General features: G+C 49.2%; 2 protein-coding genes across 3 annotated transcripts; both read right to left on the bottom strand.

Annotated features, from left to right (window-relative positions):
• Positions 1–636: 636 nt before the first annotated feature.
• On the bottom strand, positions 637–8,112 carry LOC135819857 (non-specific ribonucleoside hydrolase RihC-like). 2 transcript variants are annotated; one of them, XM_065333139.1, is made up of 3 exons: positions 7,868–8,111; positions 5,944–6,089; positions 637–2,390 (listed from the first exon to the last, which is right to left on the bottom strand). In XM_065333139.1, the coding sequence occupies exon 3, from the start codon at positions 2,163–2,165 to the stop codon at positions 1,116–1,118; it is 1,050 nt and encodes a 349-aa protein (XP_065189211.1). In that variant the 5' UTR covers positions 2,166–2,390; positions 5,944–6,089; positions 7,868–8,111; the 3' UTR covers positions 637–1,115. The 2 variants fall into 2 exon arrangements, with proteins under 2 accessions (XP_065189211.1, XP_065189210.1); XM_065333138.1 differs by lacking the exon at positions 637–2,390 and having other exon boundaries at positions 3,892–6,089; positions 7,868–8,112.
• A 1,935-nt stretch (positions 8,113–10,047) lies between these two features.
• Positions 10,048–10,392, bottom strand: LOC135820193 (glutaredoxin-like). Its single transcript, XM_065333505.1, has one exon. The coding sequence runs from the start codon at positions 10,390–10,392 to the stop codon at positions 10,048–10,050; it is 345 nt and encodes a 114-aa protein (XP_065189577.1).
• Between the last annotated feature and the right edge of the window lie 11,132 nt (positions 10,393–21,524).

Here is a 21,524-nt window from a genome sequence, read left to right on the forward strand (position 1 = left end):
TGGTGTGTACAGTACAGTCTATGGCCAAAGAACTGGGGGGGGGTCAGCCTAGTCCTAGCCTAGACCGTTCTTATTTTCATGTATTACACAGTCTATGCACTGTTGAGTCACCGTGTATACATTGGTATGCTGTGCTTGGTGAAATTCTAGCCTGGTCGTTCTTCGGTGCCCGGCGGTACTGTAGGTCTTCAAGTCGACTGGTGAAGTGATTATAATTATTGTAGACGGTCTACTGCTGTATATGCACCACAGACCAGTACTGCAGTGCTTCTGATTCATGCAGTCAAGAGTACCGTGTTGCTCAATGAAATCCGATCGTGTGAGTCAAGTCTGCGCCCTGCACCACGCACTTCGCAGCCCAGTGTTTGCAGATCTAGGGCTGTGCAATGCCCGCGGCGCAAACTTGCATGAGTGACTCGATCAGATTTCATGGAGCAGTACATGTACTGTAGGACATGTGCACGGCAAGTGTGACTGTTCACACTGGATTGCTTTGCTGTGTACGATGCACTGCACATGTCATCACATAATAACACAACATGTGTGTGTGTGGGGGGGGGGGGGGGGATACTGAGTATAACACAGCGCACCAACCCTCCAGGGTCAAGGCAAAAAACAAACAAACAAAAAAACAGATGAAGTACACAGCTCCCTTGAAGCGAATGAAGAAGGTTTACCCCATATCAACTCCACTGTAGCTGTATAGTGTGGAGTGGGCGCAGAGAGGACTGCAGATCAGCACGACCGCACGTGAAACTTGGCAATAACACAAAAACAAATTACCGGTAGGAACAAATGGGCACACAACACTCAAAACATGTGCTTCAGTGTTACCATGAAGCGCCGGCAACAACTTGCATGCGTTCTCATTCCTTCTCGTGCTCCTGCAACAGAGCGGCAGCACATGCAGCATCATACATGCACTGACTGCAGTGTCCACTCCGCCACGTACGTAGCCACCATCACATGTGCGAATATAGCTAGTACAGGACAGAGTTAGAGTTAGAAAACGGGCATGCCAGCACTATACTGTACACCGGGGCACATTATAGTTCACAGTCCTGGATGCTGCTGGTTAAAAGCTAGCTGGTGATCAGTGATCAGTCATGTCCTAACTAACCCCTGCCCTGGTTGGCAATCGAGCTGCCCAGCCAGAGCAGGAATTCAGAGAGGCCCACGTCACCGCCGCTCCAAGTCAAGGCCACATCGACGCGGCTACCGCCGCCGCCCTCCTTCGCCACCACCGTCATGCCCGCGTCCGTGACGACCAGCCGCAGCGCGGTCATCTCCAGGAATCCGTCGGCGGCGGACGTGGACATCATCGTCGCCACGGCGTCCATCAGCGCGCCGCTGGAGAGCACTGGCGAGAGGGAGCACTGTTGTAGTGGGCAGCGCGGGCATAGGTACACCCAGGACTCGGCGAACGCCATGCCAGCCGGGCCGCCGCGGAGCAGGGCCGAGAACGACTCCCCTCGCAGTATGGCCACGCCGCAAGTATCCAGCGGTGTCACGGCGACCGGCCAGGCGGCCGACAGCAGGGAGCGTGTGCACTCCACGCACAGGCGCGCATTGTACTCCGCCACCGGCACCGTCGAGTTGTTGTAGCCGTGGTGGATGCTGCCAATCATGGCGCGCACGGCGTGCACACGCGGCACCACCTCCGGGTAGCGCTTCAGCAAGCTGGGGAAGTTGGTCGGCGGTGCTATGGCGATGATGTCGACGGGTATCGGCGAGCTCATGATGACGTCATACATGGCCTTCACGCCGTCTTCGTAGATGATGCCGCCTTGCTTTTCAGTGTATGTGTCCAAGTTGACGTTGCCAGCCCAGTCGTAGAGTGTCTGTATGGTATCGATACCTGGCACACCAACGCCAATGGGGACGTCCGTGCGGTTTACCGCCAGCAGGTACTTGGCCATGATGCGGGCGCGTGCCGTGGTGTCGTTGGTTGCCGTGACAATCAGCTTGACGTCCAGCTCTGGGCTCTGCAGGGCCAGCAGAATGGCGGCGGTGTCGTCCATGTAGGAGCCAAGGTCAGTGTCGATGATCACCGGTCGCTTTGGAGCGGCGGCGGCGCTAGTCGCCATGGTAACAGCGATCACGCTGCACAGCATCACGCACGCCCGCCACGCAGTGCTCGGACTCCAGTCCCTGAGAGTGGCCATTGCAGAGTGGCGCGCACACACACACTAGGCTAAACGTTGGGGCGGCGGCAGGGCAGGACAAGCGCAGGATCAACGACTCCCGACAGCGCACAGATAGAGAGGTGTGCCGGATCTGCAAACCGTTCGCTCCGGGTACGTCTCAAACCAGTACAGAACACTCACACTGCAGCAGGTACGGAGTTGGCAACGCAGGCGATGGCAGGTTGCGCTCAGCGTCACTGAAATCTGTGGCCAAGCACACATGAAAAGAACGTTACATTATGGCGTTGCAGGGTTCTAGCCAGGTAAAAATAGTAGGGGGGGGGGGGGGGGCGGGCCGGGGAAACAGGTACCGGTAACCCATTTTTTTCCATTTTCCAAAATTGACTTGCCACACAAAATGCAACGGACGGGGGCTTCGCCCCCGTACCCCCAACTTCCCTCCCGATAATCATGTCTTTATGAAACCTGGCTAGAACCCTGGCGTTGGCTGAATGTGTTGCTAACTAACTTGCTATGGTGATTGCTATTACTGTATTAGGCTGGACAGAGGACCATACGAGCTATGATGTGTATTGCATCATTGCATCCCTAAGTAAATTAGGGCTGAAACAACCAGCCATGTGATTTATTTTATTTCTGCACCTCGTAGCATGTCAAGACAGCCAATTCAATTGAGGAGAGGGTGAGCCCAACCACGGATGCACTCTTGATCACAACGATGAATAGTTGGTTGTTATCGGAAAGAGCTGGTACCGCCATTTACGGTTTAAAAAAAGGAGAAAAGAGGGCAAACATGCGCCCGAAATTCTGAGTTCCATCTGATAGAACACTCTGTGACGACCTAACACCTAACACCTTACATGACAACACATCATGCTACTGTACTAATGAAACTACAGTAGCAGGCTGCAATATTCAATGACGTATACAGTACATTTCAAAACTATAGACGCGTACCTAGGCAAAAACCGTTATGCCAGCATCTAGACCACATAAAATCTGTGATCACTTTGTGCATAAATTTTTCCAAATTGGGCGTCTGTTATCCAATCGTTTAGAAACTATATGAGAGTAATTGTGGAGCGGTCCTGAGCAATATTCCGAAAACTATTCTCAAAAAGTTCCAGCCAAATTTGAAATATTTCAAAAACCCTACGCGTCTATAGTTTTGAAATGCACTGTAAAGCATGTGAACCGAATAACGCTGGACACTGCACGGCCCTGGCACCATGAACACAGTCACTGTTCTGTCCTTCCCCCCCCCACCCCAAAATTTAAATTCCACCTAAAAGCCTCTAGAGTACACACTGTATGTGAAGGGAATGCAGGTCACCTAATTCTACATTACACCTGAAACCTGGCAGGTCCCTGACACCGAAATTTTTAAATTTTTAATACACCTAAAATTACATGTTTTAGTTTTACAGTACTGCCGGGTGCCGAAGAACGAATAGGCTAGAATTTCACCAAAACTTGGTGAAATTCTAGCCTGGTCATTTACTTAGTACACTATAGCAGCTACATTATGGGGGTTCAATAGCATAAAGCCTGATTCATACTTCGTTGCGCGTACGGGAAACGCGTCGCATCGCGAACAAGTTGACTTGAGCTCAACTATTTCGCGTACGGGAAAGTCGTCGCGCGACGATCGCGCGATGACTTTCCCGTACGCGAAATGAAGTATGAATCGGCCTTTATACTAGTGAGCATAATTATCACTATGATAAATCCACAATGCAAGGACTGGAGACACAGATGCTGATGTGCCTTTATTGGAGACTGTTTAGTTTATTTCGATGAGTGCACACACTGCTCACTCTCAACACATGTACACAGGTTGCTAACAGTGGAGACGTGCATTCATCAGACACTGCGCTGATACCAGAGAAACATACAGTACGCAGACGAACCAGCTAGGCCTGACAAGTCTGAAAGAAAATGAAGGACTCAGGACGATTGCCTTCGAAACAAGTTACATCAAACAATGGGGACATAGTCTTTCAGAAAAGAAAGAATGAAAGAAAGAAAGAAAAAAACCCGATGAAACTCAATCGCACACACACTGCATGCGCATGATCAAGTGTGAGCACAATAATATAAAGGTGATCAAACGTGGGCGCACAGCACGTGATCATGTAGGAGTCAGAGCGCCATCATCCTCTTGCGCTTTCCCCGGGGAGCAGACAACGCAGTACACCAGCAGGGAACGAATATCTGGCCACCAGGCACCATACGTCTCCACTGTGCTCGTCGCTATGTTCACCACTGCACTCGCTGCCGTGCTCGCACACACACACACACACCTACGGCCATCGGGGTGCCGTCGAGCAAGAAATACACCAGCGAACGGCATCAAGGATCACACACATGGGCACCCAATGTACGCAACTAACGTGCAGTCGTACAGCACATCATGACTCAGCGTGGCTCATCACAATCATAACGAGTCATTGTAGTGGCGCACGAGTCATCGTAGCGACACATGACACAACGCCCGGCACTGCAACCGTTGATCATTCACCCACCCACACATACTCGCCACAGCTCACCGTCAATAGTTACAAGTCGCCAGCGCCCGCAATGCTCTTGCCCAGCCACATCAGGAACTGCGAGAGGCCCAGGTTGCCGTCGCGCCAGGACAGAGCCACGTCCACCGAGCGACCTTCGCCACCACCCACCACCACCGTCATACCCGTGGCGGTGACGTTTATCCGCAGCGCCGTCATCTGCACAAACTCCTCCGCCGTCGTCGGCATGGCCAGCAGGGTTGCCACGGTATCCATGAGCGGCCCGCTGCGCAGCGGCATCAGTGAGCAATGATCGACGCCGCTCACCGAGCAGAAGTACACCCAGGATTCGGCGAAGGCGCGACTGGCCTCGCTGTCGCCGCGTAGCAGCGCGTGGTACGACACGCCGGCCAGGTTCACGTAGCCGCACGTGTCCAGCGGCGTCATGGCGACGGGCCAGTTCGCCGCGAACATGACGCGTGTGCACTCCACGCACAGGCGCGCGTTGTACTCGGCCACCGGCGTGGTGCTGTTGTCATAGCCACGGTGAATGCTGCCAATCATGGCGCGCACGGAATTCACGCTGTACACCGCCGCCGGGTAACGCTTCAGCAAGCTGGGGAAGTTGGTCGGCGGCGCTATGGCGATGATGTCGACGGGTATCGGCGAGCTCACGATGACGTCATACATGGCCTTCACGCCGTCTTCGTACACGGTGCCGCCTTGCTTTTCAGTATACGTGCGCAGGTCGATGTTTCCAGCCCACGCGTAGAGCGTCTGCAGCGTTTCCAAGCCGGGAACGCCGATCCCGATCGGCACGTCCGTGCGGTTCACCGCCAGCAGGTACTTGGCCATGACGCGGGCGCGTGCCGTGGTGTCGTTGGTTGCCGTGACGATCAGCTTGACGTCCAGCTCTGGGCTCTGGAGGGCCAGCAGAATGGCGGCAGTGTCGTCCATGTAGGAGCCCAGGTCAGTGTCGATGATCACGGGTCGCTTCGGAGCGGTGGCTGCACTGACACAAGCCACGCCGGCAAACATCATCAGCACGCCACTGCTCCATAGTGCGAGCAATACCGTAAGACCAGAAGCACTTGGTCCACGCCTGGGCAGAAGCACGGATCTATGCTCTACCATGGCGAACATCCGCTATTCGTACTGCTAACACGCAACGCGATAAAAGTGCCTGCCGTGAGTGTGCAGCCCGTCGTAACGGCGTGCATTAACAACGTGCCGTGCCCAGAGACAGAGAAAGCAAAGAGGCTATACGACACTGTTCAACAAGACTCTACCTGGTACGTGTAGGGGCTGGACTGGCCGGCTGTGTCGGGACGGAAACGCGGTGGAAACAAACGCGCGTACAAGCACAGTGACAACCTCCCGCGACGCACGTGCAGAGGAAATGTCAACGTTCGCACCAGTCGTCCAACTGCCAACCCTGTCAAAGACAACCAGAATGAAACGAGAAGGCACGGTGAGTAGAAAGTCTACTAGAAACCATACCAGAGTTCGGGCCAGGGGAAAACAATTGTAGGGGGTGGAGGAGGGGCGGAGGGGGACAAACAATTCACCCATTTTCCATGTTTCACTATTGTCTTGTAGCAAACAAATGCTGGTTACGGGTGAATAGAGCGCCTGGAACGATCGATTTGTGGTCCATTGTCGGTGTGTGAACTGAAAAAATCGAAACACGAGTAGTGCACAATGTAGTGCGCTATCGGAGTGCGGGGGGGGGGGGGGGGCTGCACCCCCCGCCTCCTTTGGCTAGAACACTGCATACACACCGAAAACACACAGTAAAGCCCTGAGTGCACAATCCCCGCCACCCCATGCTAAAGCTAACACTAGCCTAACAGTCTGATGCCATGGTAACAATATTGTGGACTTCGGAGTCGGAAAAAGAACTTCTCATCCTTTGCGGCAGAAACACAAGGAGCATAGTGTATGATCGATTGGGCGAATTCGGAGTAGGTGCACTTGAAATGCAATCTGACCACACCGGCCCCCCAGGAAATAGGGACGTTTTTTTGACAGCCTTCACAGAATCTTTGTACGATATGCGTACCATTCAACGTACTACACCGTTGCTTTGTTCGATTGGGCGGGTGTTGCTCGGACCACACCACCTGCTCGCACTCAATCGAGATTCGCCATCCCCCCCCCCCCCCCCCCCCCCACACACACACATACTAGCCTCACCGCTACAGAGCATGGGCAGAGTTGTTCCCAACCCAAATTCTGAGCTGCCAGCGGCACTTCAGTCTACCTGGCACCCTTTTAGACGTGGCCCAGCGGATACTCTAATTTCAGAAATTTTCGGTGCTCAATATTTTCGGTATGAGGGCAAAAGGCCAGGTTAGGTGAACAGAAAGTTTTGGTACAGAGAAGCAGTTCCCTATTGGATTATGTTTGTTAGTATTTGCTCGGTGTATTGAAATTTTAGATATGAAACAGATGCACCGAAAATAAAAGTACACCGAAAATTTGTGAAATTACAGTACATGTACCGGTATACTACTACCACGTGCTAGTTTGTAGGTGAAGTGTGTGGGTCTAATAGCGAGGGCTGCGTCCCACCAGCCTGTGTGTGGATTCATAGGAAGCGTGAGTTTTCGCAGCCCGAAGAAAATGTCGAACGGTCGCTCCTTTGATGAGCAGCACTTCTGACAGCACACTAAATGCACACACACACACACCACCACCACCACCACTGAATTGTATGAGATTCAGGGTTGTGGAAGGTATAGGAATTTCGAGCGTACGGACAGTGCCTGGCACTAAACTGTCCGGACAAACGTGATACAGTCAAAAGTTCTTTTGCTGCAATTTTACACACTGCAAGTATCAGGTGAAGCGCAAGGAATGTGAATGTGTGCGCATTCGTTACACAACAGGCAACCATAGCAATGAACTACTTGCAGTAGTTCGATTTTAAGAACGTTTTCTGGTCACGTTTATCCCTGGGACTACCCATCGCATGCATTGGAAACAACAAGAAGATTTTATACTACATGTAGTAAACAGTTTTTAATGCGTGTGAACAAAGAGCATCCAAATTATACTACTTAGGCACATACATACATGTGTAATGTGAATAGTTCTTCACATTTCTTTACTTAGACCTTTGTCTCCACGTCGCCTTTGCAATAGGAGAAAAGATCTGACTTTTTTGAAGTTGTGAACAGATATGCTAGTATGCTAGTATGCAAGTCTTACAGAAGTGTTCGACTCCTCTCCGCTTTACGTTTGGTGCAATAGGTCTAAAACTCTTCCTCAGTTCCAATCCAACAAGGAGGATAGGACTTGAATTAGTCTAATAGTAAAGAGATAGCACTTGGAGCGTTGGATCTACACCGTACACAGGCGGAAAACAATTTGGGCAACAATTTGCGACAGCACCAGCGCTTGTCTTTACAGTAGGTGACAATACAGGTACAACATGATTGTATTGTACTTGTAGCAAGAGTACTGTACAGTCAATCAGAGTTCATGAGTTATGATTCAAAAAAATTGTGATACATTTTCGCGGGATCTCGAGGACAGCGCCGCGGGCCGGCCATGACCAGGGAAATACTTCATTCAAACCAGGGAGTAGTAAAATACACTGTATTTTACTACTCCCTGATTCAAACACTGTCTGTAGAACTGTTTGGAGCACTAAAATTTCGGTGCCAGGGCGAGGGACCTGCCAGGTTTCAGGTGTAAAGGTAGAATTAGGTGACCAGATTTCCCTTCATATACATGTATACAGGGCACACTCAGGTGCCGTTGTAATACGCGTATACGTGTAATCTAAATTTTGGTCTTCAGAAATCACCGAAATTAAAGTTTCACCGAAAATAACCTGTTTTGCAATACCGTACTTGGGCTACTACTAGCCACGTGCACATGGTGGGACCCCGGACCGCGTATACCGGGTGATCCTTGATTGGCATACCCTCACACTCACAGTCGACTAGGCCTGTCATGTACATGTAGATCTCTTCTAGTACAGTGAACACGGTGACTCATTACAGGAGGGACCGCATCCAACGCCTTTTTTTTACGTAGATGCTCGTCGACGTTGTGCATAATCATGACAACGCAAGTAGGTCTCATCCCTAGCACACTCGTCCGTGGCTTATTTTCCTATAGGCACCATGGACAGCAGCACCGATTGACTGTATCGGCAGTACCCTAAGATACTATCATGGCCAGAATCGAGCACTGCAAATTATGCTGCTGCTGCACGTCGGCAATGCCAGGCAAACTAATTTTACAAACAAACAAAAACACTACATCATTTACACCAAAAGCAAGCACGCGCACACTGTTGGTTTATCAACTAACACTGGCCGTAGACGTCATAAACGTGATAAACCGCTGATATAAATAAGGAAAACAAATTCATGGTTGAGAGAAGAATGGAGCTTGAATGTGCTCGATTGAAAATGTGATCGAAACAGGCTTATAATACAGCATAAACACATGATCATGGGTGTTGCCAGAACACTTCTAGTCTATCGATTTCCTCAGCGCAGCATGGCAAGCCCGGGGGCCAAGCTAAGCTAAACAAGCTCAGGCGCCCGGCACATTGTTCACTATACTACAGAGTTGTGTGAAATCCAGTCGCGTCATCGACGCCACTCAAGCTTGCGCCCTGCACCGTTTCGCGGCCCAGTGCAGAGTTCGCAGGTCGTCTAGGGCTGCGCAACGCCCGGCGCGCACCTGAGCGCCGCCGCGACTGGAGTTGATTGAGCAGCAGCACTGTAGTATACTAGTAGTTGTGTCTGTGTTGCATTCACACTGATACGGGTTTGCTGCACACACACACACACACACACACACACACACACACACACACACACACCTCAGACCGCAGACTTCAGACCTGCCCATCGCGGAAGCGATGATAGCGAACAGCTATGTTAGACATAGCAACTTGTGCACACACACAAGCACACACACACACACACACACACACACACACACACACACACACACACACACACACACACACACACACATACGATGGCACTCTACGGGCAGACCATGGTGTATGCCGTGCTTTCGGCTCGCCTCCGCTTCTCAGATGATTATCGAAAGCCGCCGAGGCTCCAACTGCACCATCACCCCAGCCAGCTACAGTACACCAGGCGCTGAATCAAACGTGAGTGACTTCCGGTGCAATAGGATCCAGCAGTAGGACGAGTTCACCCTGAGCCTCTACCGGATTAGTATACGGCTGGGGTCCGCGTAGCACTACAAAACTTAAGCCATGAGATGCAGAAGTACTGGCTTGACTTGAGATTTGTTTGCACGTAAGCGCGAGGTCTGTTGCATATACTAGTACGGCCCTTTACGGGAGTCGGTGGCCGTGCATGTGTTGCATTGCAGTGCATCATCATGACACAGCTCTACAGGGCTCCCGCTTCCTTTAGCATGCTTACCAGGCGGCCTTGTCGATGCAGGCTAACAGTGTCATCGCAGCCGCCGATGCACTTCTCTCTGACGAACACTTTCGGCACGGACCTGGAGCCGGTTCGACGCTGCAGCTCGTCCTGGATGACGTAACCGTCCGAGCGAGTGTCCAGCTCCATTACAAACGGCTTCGCTCCCACTTCTCTGAGCAGCTGCTTCGCCCGGACGCAATAAGGACAAGTAGTCTTGGAAAAGACGGTGAGAGAGTGAGAGGTGATCGCCTCATCTACGGCCTTGACGGCCTCGACTGGGGGCACAGTCGATGACTGGAAACTGCCCATGATCAAGCGCTGCTGAAGTTTTCCAGCGCACGAGATCAGCGACGCTGAACCACAGCAAAGTCTACGACGAAGTTCTGAAAACATTGATTGAATGGAGGGCCTGGAGTAAGAGCAGCTAACTATCGGTACTCTGTTTTTAGTTTGCTGATCTGACCAAAAGCAAACCAAACCAAAGCAACGAAATCAACAATCGCCATGCACTGCACTACTTTTCAAACTGTGAAATCTTTGTTGTGCAACCAACTAGGGAGTCGTAAAATACCGGTATTTTACGACTCCCTGCTTGCAACCTTGATAATGGCTTGTTCCACATGCTTTGGAGCAGGGAGTCGTAAAATACCGGTATTTTACGACTCCCTGCTTTGGAGCCATCGGCGTCATCATGTCATCGGCTGTGGAAACAGTGGCGGGAAGCTGCCCTGCAACCGCAACTGCTACAAGTTAGTTACAACAAAAATTTATGATTCGATCTGAGAAAGGGTACGACCGCGAATCTCGGTTGAATATTGAGTATTTCAAGCCTTTTCACGACGACGAGGGAGTCTTTTTGGAGATGGACGTCGCGGCAAAGGACATGGTGTCCGACTTCTGGCATCTGGTGAAGCCAGGGATCATTTGTCCAGTCAGGTCGGCAGCCTAACCGTCGGTAAGCTTGTCTGTGTCTCTGTGTGGCCGTCCTATGCCACGAGAAACTCCAATCAGGCTCCTATGTCCTCTGCCTTCATGATTGAATGTCCACTTCGTTTGAACAACGAACACAACAATCGAGGACGGCTTTGCAATGCAAAATACAGCTATGCTGGAGCTGAAAAAAGAAGAAAAAAACGTGCTCAGGATGAGACTCGAGTACACGCATACTCTCCCAGCAGGTGAAACGCAAATTTTCGGCAAAAATGCGTGTCGCCGACTGACCAGTAATTTCGCCTGACGTCTATGACCACCTGAGGCAGTCTGACTGGGACTGGGCAACCTTCACTTTCTTTGCCCGCTGCTACCACTAGATTATGGCATGTTCTCTAATTTTCTTTCCTTGGCGCTGATACTGATAGGTGGAATTCTCTGCCTGTCTCGTGTCGTCAGGTTGAGCATCTATCCGTTTTTGTTCCGCTCTGTAAAGAGCACTTAGGGTTCCCTGTAACAAGACGGCAACGTCTGTTGGGCCTTCCCTATCAAAATAACGAGAGAGCTTGGAAGCTCAGGGCCCTACGCTATGCTTTTTTGCCTTGATGACCTAGACAAAGAAAGCATAGGGATGTTATAAATTCTTATAAGTTTCTACTTTTTGTTTTTAGACATAACCTGGGATTCGAACCCGCACTATCGCCCTACATGCATCCCCTGATACACTTCGCATACATACTAATCCTTCCAAGTTGCTTCACGTTATGATCTTGTATTTGAAAGCCCTATTTGAATATGCATTGTGGCCAGCCGGCTTTGATTGTACGGTACGGTACGGGACAGGTACGGTCGAGGGTAATACGACACCACCTACCGCCTTGATGACGGCAAAAAAAGAATAGGGATGTTATAAATTTTTCAATTTTCCTATCTTTTTAAGGCATTACCTGGGATTGGAACCCGCACTATCGCCCTACATGCATTCCCCCATACACTTCGCATTCATACTCATTCTTCCAAGTTGCTTCACGTTATGATTTTGCGTTTGAAAGCTCTATTTGAATAGTGCGGCCAGCTGTATGCATGGTATGTGGCCAGCTGTGTTTGATGGTACGGTACGGTACGGGACAGATACGGGATAGCGCCAGGCGTGACACAAACACACAAACAAACAAACACCAAATTAAAGCTGTGTGGACCCTGGCTAGCGCCAGACGCTACTGAAGTAACGTCTTCTGCATAGCTACGGGAATAAATTCTACTACTACTACTACTACTAACCGACCGTCTCTAGCCTCCTCCGGGATTATGCCCCTGCTTCTCCCACCCCAAGCCTAATTGTCGCCAATCCTGAGTAGCCAATCTCCATTGCTACCCTATTGCACCCTTCATTCGACACTCTTCTTTCACTCCTATTATCTGTTTGATTACATGCATGTATTTGCTATTTTCTGCTGTGTTCCAAAATTAGATCCTCTCCTTCGTTCTAAATCTTCCATTTTCTCCCGTCCTTTTTTCCCCTCATGCTTATGCTCCCCTCCCTAATTTAGTGCGCCTGTCATGTGAAGATGCGGAGACCTCTGGTCGGTTGAGCATGGCCACCCCCACCAGCACCACCTCACCCCATGCTAGCTCCATGGCCATGTCCCTGCCGGTGAGTCGTGTATTTTGTAAAAAAAAACCACACACACACACACACATGTACGGGTACATAAAGCTTTAAAGAGACGACAAGGAGACAGAAGCTTCAACAAGGATAAGAAAAATGTGAACGCAGACCCAGAGCAACATGTAGTTATAGTTCAAACGTTTTCTCGTGGCTTTTATCAAAAGATGGTCGTCCGGACCAGGCCCGAAAATTTGGTGTAAATGTAAACTTTAATTCCCGTAGCTATGCAGAAGACGTTACTTCAGTAACGTCTGGCGCTAGCCAGGGTCCACACAGCTTTAATTCCCGTAGCTATGCAGAAGACGTTACTTCTGCCTGGTAACGTCTGGCGCTAGCCAGGGTCCACACAGCTTTAATTCCCGTAGCTATGCAGAAGACGTTACTTCAGTAACGTCTGGCGCTAGCCAGGGTCCACACAGCTTTAATTTGGTATTTGTTTGTGTGTTTGTGTCACGCCTGGCGCTATCCGTATCTGACGGCAAAAAAGCATAGGATGTTATAAATTTTTCAATTCTCCTATTTTTTTTTCAGGCATATCCTGGGATTCGAACCCGCACTATCGCCCTACATGCATTCCCCCATACACTTCGCATTCATACCCATTCTTCCAAGTTGCTTCACGATATTATCTTGCGTTTGAAAGCCCTATTTGAATATTGCGGGCAGCTGTATATGGCCAGCTGTGTTTGATGGTACGGTACGGGAGACGGTGTCGTATTACCCTCGATCGTACCTGTCCCGTACCTATCCCCTACCGTACCGTGCCATCAAAGACGGCTGGCCACAATGCATATTCAAATAGGGCTTTCAAATGCAAGATCACAATGTGAAACAACTTGAAAGAATTAGTATGTATGCGAAGTGTATCGGGGATGCATGCAGGGCGCGCGATAGTGCGGGTTCGAATCCCAGGTTATGTCTTAAAAAAAAGGATTTTTTTAAAGAATTTATAACATCCCTATGCTTTTTTTGTCTTCTAGTTCAGGCCTCGGTCACACTACGGCAAAAATGCTGCGTCAGCGTCAGAATCATGAGCTTTTCCATGGCAACTGACGCAAACGCGGCAAGTAACACGTTAGTTTGAGCGTCAGACGCTGCTGCGTCTGACGTGGGGAAATCGGCTGCGTTGCCGCTGATGGGAGTGACGCTTGGCGGAAAAACAGTACCGGTATCTTTCAAGTAAAATTAGTTTCAAGGCTCGAGTTGAGCAGTCATTCGACATTCGTCTCTTCAAGGCTTGTTTTGTTTCCTCTTTTTTTTCGAGATGAGTCCGTGGACCTACGAGGCCGAGGCTGCTCTGCTCCGAACCTGGCGGAAGAGCGAGGCGTTTTCTGAGAAGAAAATAATGTCGAGAAAGGACCAGTTGTTTGAGTGGGTCATCGGCCAACTGGAGCCTGTTGACTTGTGAGCGTTGTGTTGTCGTCAAGAGCCCCAAAAAGGACCACCAGTGTGACGAAGTCAGGAGAAACACAGCTGTGATGCGGACTTTTCTTGCCTGATCCATGACACTACAACTGAAAATGGCTTCAAATTCGGAAAGAAACAACAACGATCGTGCACGCGTGGACCTTCCGTCTTCTTGTGATCAAAAATCAATAAAAAATTTGAAAACTTTCTCCGACAATTTTTTTGTATAATAAGCAAGTTGTACAATGTACTGTTGAGATACCGAATTCAAATAAATCAATACCATACCATACCAAAAAAAAAAACCAAGCAAAAGGCCGGTTTCCGTGGGAATCCGTGTCGTCATTGAGTTTCCCTGGTGATTTTGTGACGTAGACAAATGCGCCAGGCCGCGGCAGTCATGAGCTGCAAGAAAAACAAAACACTGTGTGACCCCGCGTCTGCGTCAAGTGCTGCGACTTGACGCTGCGTCCATCTTCAAACTTGCCGTAGTGTGACCGAGGCCTCATCAAGGCAAAAAAGCATAGCGTAGGGCCCTGAGCTTCCAAGCTCTCTCGTTTGGTTTTTGTGTGTTTATGTGTTTGTGTCACGCCTGGCGCTTTCCCGTATCTGTCCCGTACCGTACCATCAAACACAGCTGGCCACATACAGCTGGCCGCACTATTCAAATAGGGCTTTCAGACGCAAGATCATAACGTGAAGCAACTTGGAAGAATGAGTATGAATGCGAAGTGTATTGGGGAATGCATGTAGGGCGATAGTGCGGGTTCGAATCCCAGGTAATGCCTGAAAAAATAGGAGAATTGAAAAATTTATAACATCCCTATTCTTTTTTTGCCGTCATCAAGGCGGTAGATGGTGTCGTACTACCCTCTACCGTACCTGTCGCGTACCTGTCCCGTAACTGTCCCGTACCATACCGTACAATCAAAGACGGCTGGCCACAATGCATATTCAAATCGGGCTTTCAAATACAAGATCATAACGTGAAGCAACTTGGAAGAATTAGTATCTCTAAGTCATCAAGGCAAAAAAGCATAGCGTAGGGCGCTGAGCTTCCAAGCTCTCTCGTTTGGTGTTTGTTTGTGTCACTCCTGGAGCTATCCCGTATCTGTCCCCTATTTGTGACTAAAAAGGCTCTACAGGATTGTACATAACAGCTGGCCACAATATTTGCTGGCTCCGGTATCTGTCCCGTACCGTCCCGTACAAACAGCTGGCCACAGTATTCGTCGTATTATGTATACGACTCCCTGGTGTAGAGGGAGATTTGGAAAGAAGTAGGGAGACGAGGAGGAATAGAATTTAGAATGGGCGTTAGTTGCCGAATAGATGATAGGATGCGTCAGCAAAAACATACTTTCGAAGAGAGATCCCGTCATCTCCAAAATAAGCGTGAACGAGCGATTCAGCGCCGGTGACAGGAAACGTCGGAAGAGACATCAGGACAGACATCCCGTCGACTCCAGAACGCCCGTGATCGGCAGAGTCAGCGCCAGTCCCAGGAAACGTCAGGACAGACATCCCGTCGACGCGCAGAAAAACTAAATCTGCAGCCTCTTTTGCCGTCGGACAGGATACGTATTTTAGGAGACTGTAAAGTTATGTAATGTGCTCCACAGGCAACCATGCATTCGGCCGTCCTCATTGGCTCAACAGGTCAATTTATTACTACAAAAAGCCCAGAAAATCCGATTACTGTATTAAAATCAACTAATTTTCGCTGGCGATTTAATTTCGCTGATTTCGCCGCCGTCCCATACAAACAGCTGGCCACAATATTCGTCGTATTATGTATACGACTCCCTGATGTATAGAGAGATTTGGAAAGAAATAGGGAGACGAGGAGGAATAGAATTTAGAATGGGCGTTAGTTGCGGAATAGATGATAGGATGCGTCAGCAAAAACATACTTTGGAAGAGAGATCCCGTCGTCTCCAAAATAAGCGTGAACAAGCGATTCGGCGCCGGTCGCAGGAAACGTTGGAAGAGACATCAGGAGAGACATCCCGTCGACTCCAGAACGCCCGTGATCGGCAGAGTCAGCGCCGGTCCCAGGAAACGTCAGGACAGACATCCCGTCGACGCGCAGAAAAACTAAATCTGCAGCCTCTTTTACCGTCGGACAGGATACGTATTTTAGGAGACTGTAAAGTTATGTAATGTGCTCCACAGGCAACCATGCATTCGGCCATCCTCATTGGCTCGACAGGTCAATGTATTACTACAAAAAGGCCAGAAAATCCGATCACTGTATTAAAATCAACTAATTTGTCTCGTTCCCTCAAACCAGTTAAAATTTTCGCTGGCGATTTAATTTCGCTGATTTCGCCGCTTGGTGCCAACCGGCCAAAGTTAATCGCAGACCAAAGTTTGTCATAGAGGCAAATGATGTATCATTGAGCAATGGATGCATGTGAGAGCAAAAAATACCGATCGATTTCTTTTTGAAAACTCCAATCGGCCAAAGTTTAATGTCGGCGAAAAGTTTCGTTTCGAGATCGGCCAAAGTTTCTCATCGGCCAATATTTGTTGATTTACAGTATAAGGAGATAAAAAGAAAAGAAGGAGCAAACTAAAAGTGGACGAAATTAGAGAAGTAACAATCCGCAATAAATTCTGCAAATACTTTTGCCTAACTAATATTCTTAAAAAAATACTCATATTTAATGGTCCTTATGCACATTGTACAGATGTACGAAGTTCTGTACTAGGGCCGTAGGTGTGTACATACCCGGTTGGGTGTTCATTGTGTGCTATACATGCGTGTTTGACCCATTTAGCCTCACAATTCATGGCAAACGATCACTTTTCAAGCCTTCTTCACTTTGGGATTGAACTAACGACTAGCTAGATCTCTGCCGGAAAAAAGATTTCGTATGAAATGCCTTCATGGCCCATTTCATAGTGGAAATAGCAGTAAACACAATAGGGTCCTGCACATTCAACACCCAACCGGGTCTACGGGATTCTACAAGATTCTACGGGATTCCGTGCATCTGTACAAAGTGCATAAGGCCTATGTATGCAACATTTTTATCTCCACATCACCATGTTTCTATTTTTGTTTATGTTCCAACACTCCATTGTCGTGAGTTCCCTTTGGGAACGGATACGAAAATAATATTAATAATAATAATGTTCAAACTGATTGAAACGTTTTGCAATACATGTAGGTGCAACCCTCCTCGTGTTTCCAGGTTACTGGCTCGTGGATCCCTTTGTGTAACACTTTTTAGCACTTTTCAGCACTTGATGTACATTGTACATGTACATGACTATTGTACAATGTATGTAGTCAGGTCAATGACTACCCAGATAGACCTGCCACTACGTACAGTGCTGGCAACTGAAATCCGACCCCCTGAGCGGTGGGTTAACATTCTAGCGGTCTCTGTTTCGTACTTGAAGTAGTTTTACCATCCCGTGCACCGTGTTGGGTCTTTGTGATGTGAGCGCACCGCTCAGGGGTCGGATTTCAGCTGCCAGCACTGTACATGTAGTATGTACATCAAGTACTAGTACATGTACATGTATACCGTATGACATGTATACCGTATGACATGTATCTCTAATATAAGCACAGTCTCCAATAATAGCACGTCTCCAATAATAGAACACCTTGGGGCGGCATTCAAAAAATAAAGTGCTCAGTCTCCATTATAAGCACACTGTGTAAATTCATTATCTGTACCGGCGAAAAAAACCTGAAATGTGTGTGTCTGACATATAAATTTGGCATGGCAACATGCCTCTGAAATGAGGTTGAAATAATAATGGAACAGTCTCCAATAAAGGAACGTCTCCATTAATAGCACGGGGCGGAGGTACATTGAAAAAATAAAGGACCGTGCTTATATTAGAGATAATACGGTATCTACATGTACGTGCGCCCAACCGAAGCTGTTGCAAAAATTCGCAGCAAGGATTTGCAAGGAGGAAAGTGTTGTGTCGAAACATACTAGTACAGTCGTCCCTCTCTAATCCGGCACCTTTTGCAACGGCATTTTCTGCCGGATAAACAAGGGTGCTGGATTATCAAATCCTGCCCTCCAACCCGGCTCACCTAGTAACGTACATGTTTGTGTCGTACGTCAAAATGTAGTGATTTTCTGTGTCAATCCAAGTACTTTGTCACAAGTTTGTGGAATGCATGTCTGTAACATGCCATGTCTATAACATACACTTGGGAATATCCTATGCACTGGCATAGGATATTGGCACCGGTACGGTATGCGATGTACAACTGCTGGATTAGAAAATCAAATTATGTACAGTTTGAGTGATTTGTTGCAGAAAATCGCTGCCGGAGGCGGAATTCAAGTGCCGGATTAAAGCGTAGAAAATGAACTGAAAAAATCCGTTTTGCCAGAAACTGTGCTGGTTTGCAAGGGTGCTGGATAAACAAGTGCCGGATTAGAGAGGGACGACTGTAGATAGTTATAGAAGCGAAGTGAATATGGAAAAGCCGAAGAGAAGTTTCTCGTTGTGTCTCAGGCTCTGAAGACAGCGTCACTAGGCTAGTAGCGGTACTGAAGTAGACGCCGATCCTTTGATAAATTTGGAACAGGCTGAAAGAGCAGCTACAAGCAGAAAGAGATGCATGTTGTTCCGACGAACTGCCTTTGCGGAGTGACACTCAGTCCAGCCGAACTGGCTCAAAAAGAACTAGAATTACTCATGGATTCAGCACCAAGTCGGCATGAGCACTCTGCAGCAGCCCGTGTCTGAGTTTCCTGATGAAACACGTATACAATAAAACCTGTAATGGCGACCAATCGGATATGGCGACCACTTTTCCTTGTCACGGACGCATTCACGTTCAAAACACCTCGGATAAGGCGACCACTCGCTCAACGCGACCGACGACCACCCACCCGCGACCGCGTTGCACAGTGCTAGTCATGTAAATGTACGCATTGCATGGTGCACCAGGCATGGTATTGGTAGATCTACACATCAGTGCAGGAAGTGTATTGTGTACATGTACATGGTCAAGAGTAGATAAACAAGAGTGTGCAACTCCGGATCTCTCCTGCACAATCTGCAGATACCCCCGCCCACGGCGGAATTTTTTGTTGGCGTCACCTTTTTTCAGAGAAACGCGCATCTTGCCGCAGAGCAGTGTGAGAGCACGTGCTGGGCACCGACCTTGTAGTGTAAAGCCCGGCCAAGAGCACGAGGGAAAACTTTCCGAAAGACTCGCAGCGCGTGCGTCGTCGAAAAGATTACGTCAACAAAAAAATTCCGCCGTGGGCCTACCCATCCGCGAGTTGCACACTCTTGTTTATCTGCTCTTGACAATGGTGCATGCACGACATTTGACAGGTCTGAGGACCCCAGGCACATGAGTCGTGCTAGAGTAGCATAGGTGTGTTCACTGTGATGCACTGATCAAAATGATGTATCACATGTAGATATGGTCGCGGGACCCACTGGACCTGGATAAGAAGACCACCTGGCCACGGCGACCACTTTTTCTCGTCCCTTGAGGGGTCGCCTTAGACAGGTTTCACTGTAATTAGATGTGGACAGCTGTACTCCCACTGAGGCAGCAGTGACTGAGTCAAGTGCTATCAACAAAGAAGAGTATTCTTGTCAATGTTGCCACCCAGTTGTCTATGCAACACCACAAGGAGAAAAAGACTATAAAAGTAAAGGAAGTAGAGCAGCAAAATAACCTGGCCACATTTTTTTCACGCTCACCGCAAATGGAAGGGATCTGGAACCAAGATTAGCCTAATATCGGCTGTTTCAGATGAACAGATTGTTCACAGAACCAATGCAGTGACAGCTTGTCTGCAGGCAGGACTACCAGTTGCCATGATAAACCTCATCCCAATGATCCCTAACATAGTTTACACCTGTTACTCCCTGGATAATTCCAGCCTAGTATGATGATAATACACAATTCAGCCATAGCCCTGCGTCAAAGCTGCAATGGAGAGCAGCCACTGGCGAATCGATTATGTCTTATCGTGCTACAAGCCAAGGTGGTGGAGCTTGTGGATAGCCCTTTCCCAAAGGTGCTCGCCCTTTTTGGCCCTTTTTGGAAAAGCCCGTTTCTTTCGCCCTTTATTGCGTTTTTGGTGAATATCGCCCCTTTTGAGCTTTTTAGCTGAAAAAGTGCTAAAATCTGTTTACTCATGCATGCAGTCACAGTTTCTGAGTGCTCGATCTGGATGGGCCTTGGCACGCCGCATTTTCGGGGGGGGGGGGGGGGGGGCAACAAGTTAGTGAAACTTGTACCCGGTGTACAGAATGCTGTAAAAAGTGGGTTTTTTGAACTTCGGCTCAGGTGGGATCCCGAATGAAGTGCTGCAGTCTCTTGCACCATCAATAGCCGATCCTCTCGCCATTATTTTTAATATCTCATTTCGAACTGGTACATTCCCACAGGATTGGAAATCCGCCATCGTGACACCGCTTTACAAGAATAAAGGCTCCCGTGCTTGCCCGGCAAACTACCGCCCCATCTCTCTGCTGCGCACAGTTTCCAAACTTTGTGAGCGTATTGTATTTATTTATTTTTTTTATTTTTTTATACGAAAGTCCACTATATTCCCGAATATGTGCGAGAAGTGGTGGCGGGGCCAGGCTGCTCTGCCGACCTCAAAGGTCTCGGCGTCTACGCAGATAAAGCGCGCCATAATGCAGTAAAGCCGTGACGAGGGGAGGAAGAGGGGAGATGAATAGTAGCGAGAAACAAGGACAATGGGTAGATGGTCGTGAGAGAAGCAGAGTGAAAGATAACGTCACATTGTGGGGGGGGGGGGGAGGATGCTAGTGAGGCACTGGTCTAAACCGTTTCATAGGGCGTCGGTGGCTGCTTGCCAGTTCAGGTGCAGCTGATACTTGTTGCATTTTCCCTTGACTGATTGGAGCTGTCTGGGTTGCGGCCGTGCTGGTAGAATGGTCGCTGGTAGGCTGTTCCACAAGGGAATAATGCAGTCTGGGTAGGAACCCTGGAGGCTGCTACGAATGCGCACGGGCAGCGTCGACTTGAGCTGGAGCGGGTGGCAGTGGGCAGTCTCCGTGGCTAACCTAGTGGATCGACCACCCACTGGGCGGGGATTGGCTGGAGGTGGGAGGATGGGCTTCAGGGGGCTTGTTGGAAGGTAGGACAGCTTGAACGTGAACGAAAGCGCAACCAGTCGGCGTGGTTCAGGCTCGGGAGCCAGGCGCCTGGGCCAATCACCTTCAGTGCCTTGTGCTGGATTTTGTCCAGTCTGTATGTACCTGACCCCATCCACACCAGGCAGCAGTATTCCATTGTGCCGCACGAAGCCTTTGTAGACTGCCGTGCGGCCGCTGGAGTCCAACAGGGGCGCAACCTTTCTCAGGAAGTGTAGGCGTTGGGATTCGATTCCCTTTACCTGCACATCGCTCCGGCTCTCTCACCAGCTTAGTCGGGATTCTGCCGTGGTGACTCAAC

This window comes from Sycon ciliatum, chromosome 6, assembly GCF_964019385.1.
Source record: "Sycon ciliatum chromosome 6, ocSycCili1.1, whole genome shotgun sequence".
Taxonomy (NCBI): domain Eukaryota; kingdom Metazoa; phylum Porifera; class Calcarea; order Leucosolenida; family Sycettidae; genus Sycon; species Sycon ciliatum.

Excerpts from the sequence above, each read along its gene's own strand:
- LOC135819857 (XM_065333138.1), bottom strand. The coding sequence starts at position 5,797 with ATGTTCGCCATGGTAGAGCATAGATCCGTGCTTCTGCCCAGGCGTGGA.
- LOC135820193 (XM_065333505.1), bottom strand. The coding sequence starts at position 10,392 with ATGGGCAGTTTCCAGTCATCGACTGTGCCCCCAGTCGAGGCCGTCAAG.